General features: G+C 41.0%; 1 protein-coding gene across 3 annotated transcripts in view; it reads left to right on the forward strand.

The window, feature by feature from the left end:
- The window catches only part of XPO1 (exportin 1), a 32,659-nt gene that overhangs the window by 21,648 nt on the left and 5,011 nt on the right, over window positions 1-6,000 (forward strand). For all 3 annotated transcript variants that reach the window (XM_005422592.2, XM_031058334.1, XM_031058335.1), the window contains exons 13-20: window positions 37-218; window positions 1,026-1,182; window positions 1,288-1,451; window positions 2,015-2,149; window positions 3,017-3,200; window positions 4,310-4,416; window positions 4,763-4,957; window positions 5,404-5,572. In XM_005422592.2, the coding sequence (XP_005422649.1) occupies window positions 37-218; window positions 1,026-1,182; window positions 1,288-1,451; window positions 2,015-2,149; window positions 3,017-3,200; window positions 4,310-4,416; window positions 4,763-4,957; window positions 5,404-5,572 (1,293 nt within the window). The remainder of the gene's footprint in view (window positions 1-36; window positions 219-1,025; window positions 1,183-1,287; window positions 1,452-2,014; window positions 2,150-3,016; window positions 3,201-4,309; window positions 4,417-4,762; window positions 4,958-5,403; window positions 5,573-6,000) is intronic.

The raw sequence follows: 6,000 nt of genomic DNA on the forward strand, positions 1-6,000 counted from the left end.
TGCTGCTTTCAAAGGTTCCACATTGATCTCTTCCAGTTTATCTCACACATCTGGACTATGCAGACACAGAAAGAATTATGACTGAGAAGCTTCACAATCAGGTGAATGGGACAGAGTGGTCCTGGAAGAACCTGAACACGCTGTGCTGGGCCATCGGCTCCATCAGCGGCGCCATGCACGAGGAGGATGAGAAGAGGTTCCTGGTCACAGTGATCAAGGTATGCTGGGCACAGCCAACAGCCTGCTCACACTGCAGGTTGTGCTGCAGAAACCAAGCTTGCAGAAATACTGCTCTGTCAGCTCAGAAAGCTGCCCTGGTGGGGAAGAATAAATGAATGGGAAATCTTCCATCCTGAATTTAGGGGTGATGAATAAATTGGTGATGAACAATGCATTGATCCAAGGAGCCTTTTCATCAGATAAAATTTAATTTATGGTTAAATGTATTCTTTAGGGATGCAGAAGAGATGGAAAGGGATTGCTTATGAAATCCAGCAGAGTGGCAAAGTGACCCATGTCTGTAACTAGCCTAACACCTTGCTCTTTTGCTGTATCTGTATATTCATTGATCAAACTCAAAGTTTGTTTAATATGTGGGTAATATTTTTACAAGAGTAACAGACTTTAAAAAGTCATACAAAGATGCTTACAGAATATTTCCTTTTTAGTCATACAGAAGATGTAGTTTAATTTCTTCTATTTGATGTGTAGTCTGTGTTTTTATCTATCAGCTACTCAGCCAGTATTGAGTACTGTGAGGCTTGTTGAACTCCCCCTGCAGGAATCCTCAGTTATAATTTAAAATGGAGATTCTCAAAACACAGTGATCAGGGCTTGGATGAAACTTAAATTATCACCCCAATCTTAACAGACTTGTTTGGCTTTTTATTTCTTCATTTGGATTTTGAGCTTGATTGTGGGCAACCACCTTTATAATATAGCTGCTTATGGGATGTGATGCTTGTATTGCTTTTGATGGAACTGGACAAACTTGAAGAGGAACTTAAGAATCTGTTGTGTTGTAGGATCTCCTGGGACTCTGCGAACAAAAGCGAGGGAAGGACAATAAAGCCATTATTGCATCAAATATAATGTATATAGTAGGTCAATACCCACGGTTTTTGAGAGCTCACTGGAAATTTTTGAAGACAGTAGTCAACAAACTGTTTGAATTTATGCATGGTAATTATCTGCCTTTTTTAATTTGCTGGTTTAATTATTAAAAAAAAAAAGACTATACATGGAGGGGAAAAAATACAAAGCAGTAACTGTTTTAATTTCATTTAGAAACCCACGATGGTGTCCAGGACATGGCTTGTGATACCTTCATAAAAATAGCACAGAAATGCCGCCGACACTTTGTCCAGGTCCAGGTGGGAGAGGTCATGCCATTTATTGATGAAATCCTGAACAATATTAACACAATCATCTGTGACCTTCAGCCACAACAGGTAGGTTCTGTTTGGGGTTGTGGATAATTCCTAAAGATTAATGCACAGTTCCTTCCTCTTGAAATGTGGGGGTGTTTTGCAAGGGTTCAATTATATTCTTTAGTTTTCATTAGGGACAGTGTCAGGGTATGAATGCCATGATCAAGAAGCATTGCTGAGATGTCATTTGGAATGTTTGAAGGAGAATTAAAGTGCATTTAGTTGGAATTTTGATTTCTGGAATGTCTTCAAGAAGATCCTGTGTGTAACTTGGTGATTCTCTTTGGGAAAGAGCAATATCCTACCCTAACAGTTTATACCTACAACCCTTGTATTTGGGGAAGGAGGGAGTGAGGAACAATCCAAAAAGGGAAAATGGAAAATCCAGTCCTTTCCAAAAAAGGAGCAATGTGCACCTGCACACTGAATGCACTGAAACTTCAGGCAGAGTGGATCTGGCACCTGGAAAAATATACTCCCAGGGTTGATGGGAGCCAGTGCACAGTTCAGACGTGTCTGGTAGAACTGAGTTTTTCCTCAGTCCTTTCTAACCTTGGTGTTTGTGGTGTTGCTGTTCCCCTCAGGTGCACACATTTTACGAAGCAGTTGGATACATGATTGGGGCACAGACAGACCAGACTGTGCAGGAGCATCTGATAGAAAAGTACATGTTGCTGCCCAACCAGGTGTGGGACAGCATCATTCAGCAGGCAACAAAGGTGAGCTCTTCCATTTCAGGTGTTCTGTGCTCAGGTCAAAAACCCTGCTAAATGTTTGCCCCCTCCCCTGGTTGTATTTTTCACACTGAGTGCACAGAGTTGGGCTGGACTTTATTACATGATGGCTGAGACAGAGATTGACATGACAATGGAGGTGTTGTTTTGAGAGAGGAGACTTAAATGACAAAATAAATACCTGTTTAAATTTGATATAAAATACAATCTGTTACTGTGCAGAATTCATTTCACTAGATTTTTCTGCCTCCCCTTCGCTTGGCTTTTGGGTAACAAAAAAATGCTAAAAATACTGTTCAGTGTTCTTCCTTTCTGCTCCCACCATTCTCTTAAAGAGAATCTTTTCTTACTTTATCTTCTGTTTCTTTCAGTCTTCTGAAAATACTTTTATCTCTGCACATTCAAGAATAACAGTCTTGCACTTCACAAGAGACAATCCATTTGCAGTTAATCTAATTAAGGGCCTGAACCTTAAGCAAGCTTGAGTTACTTTTCCTACCCTGAGTTCTCCCAAGAACATACTGCATTTCCATTGGACCCCTTCTATCTGTTTTCAACTTCTTAATCTCCTTAGTTTTTCTTCTTTCTCTAACTAGAGTGATGCTTGTAGCACTGCAGCAAAATAATTCTGCAGAAAAGCAGAATGAAATGAAGTTTTATCCTGACTCTGTTGGAGGTAATGGCAAATGCCATGAGATAAACTGCAGGATCTCTGTAAAAAGTCCATGAATTTGAGGGATCTGTTCTTTAAGGCAATGTATAAAATAAATTGTTTAAAATTAGGCTTTTATATTGGAAGCCAAAGGGTGGTTGTGTTTGCTAATGAAGATGAACTCTTAATTTTTTTCACAGAATGTTGATATTCTAAAGGATCCTGAAACAGTTAAGCAGCTTGGTAGCATTCTGAAAACCAATGTACGAGCATGTAAAGCAGTTGGCCACCCCTTTGTGATTCAGCTTGGAAGAATTTATTTAGATATGCTGAATGTGTACAAGTGCCTAAGTGAAAATATTTCTGCAGCTATTCAGGCTAATGGTAAGAAATGCCATGTTCTCCCTGAAAATGGGGTTTAGCAGTGTCTGCTGTTGGGTTCCAGAGTACATCCCAGTTAAATTAATTTTACCCTCTGGGAGAGTGGGGAAGGACTGAAAGTGCTCACTTAAATCTTTGCTTGTTGTATTCAAATAAAGAACTCCCAGCTTTAGAGGGAGGAAGAAACATCTATAGATGATCAAGTTTAGGAGAATGCAGAATAGCAGGGCTGCTCCCTTAGAATTGAAAAGCATCTTGCTGAGATGCAGTGTAGGTAGCCTGTGTTCTTTACGCTTGCTCTGATTTGAGTATTAAGAGAGACTGTCTGTAAAGAGGATCTTGTTCATTGCTTCAGAAAATGTCAGTAAGGTTTGGGATGAGGGTGTGCTGCTCCAAGGCTGTCTTGCAGAAATGTAATGAGTGAAGATGCCTGAAAGCCCTGGTAAAGCAGGCTTGCAATCACAGGAGGAATTCTCAATTACCTCCCTCGTTTTTAGCAGCTAACTTAGGGCCTGTGGCATCTCAGCAGAATGTGCTTCTGTAGTAGCCCATTACAGGATGAAATGAGTCAGTTGCTGAATTCTGTGCTGTGCCCAGTTTTGTGGCCAGTGCACAGGGCGTACCTGGACACTGGAATGTTCAGTGCAGCTTGGGAACTGCACAGCTGCTTTACCTTGAGGTGGCTTCTCAGAATTCAGAGCAGAACTGGCAGAGAAATCAATAACTTCTCATTCAGCTGATCTAATGGCCAGAATTCATCATTGCCAGACACAGTGAAGTTGAGGAAGCAGTTGCTGGGGCTGGTGAGCTCCTGGAGCAGCAACTGCTGTGATTGCAGTTGCCTCGGAGAATGTTTGTACAACTGGCAAAGACTAAAGACAAAGGAAGTCTTTAATAGTCTTTGTCATTCAGATATAACAATCAAGTATTCTTTATGTTGTTAATATCAAGTTAATTTGGTGAGAGGTTTTTTTGGTGCCTTTTGTTCTGGTTTTTTTTTTTTGGTTGGTTGGTTGGGTTTGTTTGTTTTGGGATTTTTTGTTGTTGTTGTTTGTTTGATTTGGGTTTTTTTGGCACCTCACACAATTAACTGAAGCTTTAAAATTTTCCAGGTGAAATGGTAACAAAGCAGCCCTTGATTAGAAGTATGAGGACTGTAAAAAGGGAAACTTTAAAGTTAATTTCTGGCTGGGTGAGCAGGTCCAATGATCCGCAGATGGTAAGTGGATGCATTTTATGGAAATAACTCCTAAGACAGAGTTGGGAAGGACTCTGAGTTCAGTTGTTGGTCACAGGAACTTGCTTCAGGAGGTAAAATATAATGGAGGAAGTGGAATTAGAAGAGGTAAGCCTAAGCAATGCTTGAGATACTTCAGTTAATTTTAGCTGGGAGTAATCATAAAGGGAAACAAGGAGATTTAAGATGGAGACAGAGGATGGAAACTTCAACTTCCTGAGGAAAAGTGTCACCTGTAACTGAAGGAGGAACTAACTTGGCTGCTAATTGTGCTGGAGACTGTGCCCAGTAGGTGCTCTGCTATAACCTGGCTTACTCTTCCACCCAGGTAGCTGAGAACTTTGTTCCTCCGTTGTTGGATGCCGTTCTCATCGACTACCAGCGGAACGTGCCGGCGGCGCGCGAGCCCGAGGTGCTCAGCACCATGGCCATCATTGTCAACAAGCTGGGGGGACACATCACTGCTGAAATACCTCAGATCTTCGATGCTGTCTTTGAGTGCACGTTAAACATGATCAACAAGGTATTCATGTTTGAAACCTGGGATGAGGCATCTCCCTCTGAACGTCACTGCAGCGTGTGGGATCTTGGGATTTATGGGTTTTTTCCAGTCACAGGGCGCGTTTGTAGCACGTGACAACATTTCTGCTCAGAGGAATGTAATTGTTTTATAGTTGAGCTGTCTAGTTAGGTATCTTAAATTGCTTTAAATTTCTTTGGTTAGCTCTTGATTTAAGCCATTAGTCATTTTTCTGGGGCCTTGGAGTGCTGCACTTCTGCAGGCAGAAGTCAAATGTCAGTGGAGGACGAACTGCTAAAATTGATAAATATTTCAAGTGTAAGAACAGCACTACTGCTCAGTGCAGTATTTCCTCACTAAGTGTGCTGTAGTACTGCCTTGCTCTGTTTAATGGAAGTTGCTGTCATGGAACTTAAGGAGACTTGGCTTTTTTCCCCTTTCTCTTCTAGGACTTTGAAGAATATCCTGAACATAGAACAAACTTCTTCTTGCTACTTCAAGCTGTAAATTCTCACTGCTTCCCAGCCTTCCTGGCCATTCCACCTGCACAGTTCAAACTTGTCCTGGATTCTATTATTTGGGCTTTCAAACACACAATGAGAAACGTTGCAGATACAGGTAAATGAAGTGTTTAATACACTAGAGATTTTCTGATAGAATGCTGTTCTTACTCTTCCTTTAATCAAGCTTAGCATATTGTTCACATGATTCTGTATTTGCACAAGGATAGAATTCCTCTGTCTCAGCTCCAAGGTGTCAGCCAGGGATCCATGGGTGGGCTGAGATGTTTGGTTGTTGATTCATTCCTGTAGCTGGAAGAGAGCACTGTTACAGTTTCTTCTTGCTTTCTTACCCACCTGAGCATTGGCACTCTTCTGAGATGGCTGAACATTTTAAGCAGCAGCTTAAAATGGTGCCACAAAAAATTGCAGAACCAGTGATTCTTTTAGGCATTTGGGGATGGGGAGAAAGGATGTTTTTCAGTAGAATTTCACCAAGTAAAGTAATTGAAGTTTCCATTTTAATTTAAACATTGAGACATCTTT

Source organism: Geospiza fortis, unplaced genomic scaffold (genome assembly GCF_000277835.1).
Source record: "Geospiza fortis unplaced genomic scaffold, GeoFor_1.0 scaffold275, whole genome shotgun sequence".
NCBI classification, from domain to species: Eukaryota; Metazoa; Chordata; class Aves; order Passeriformes; family Thraupidae; genus Geospiza; species Geospiza fortis.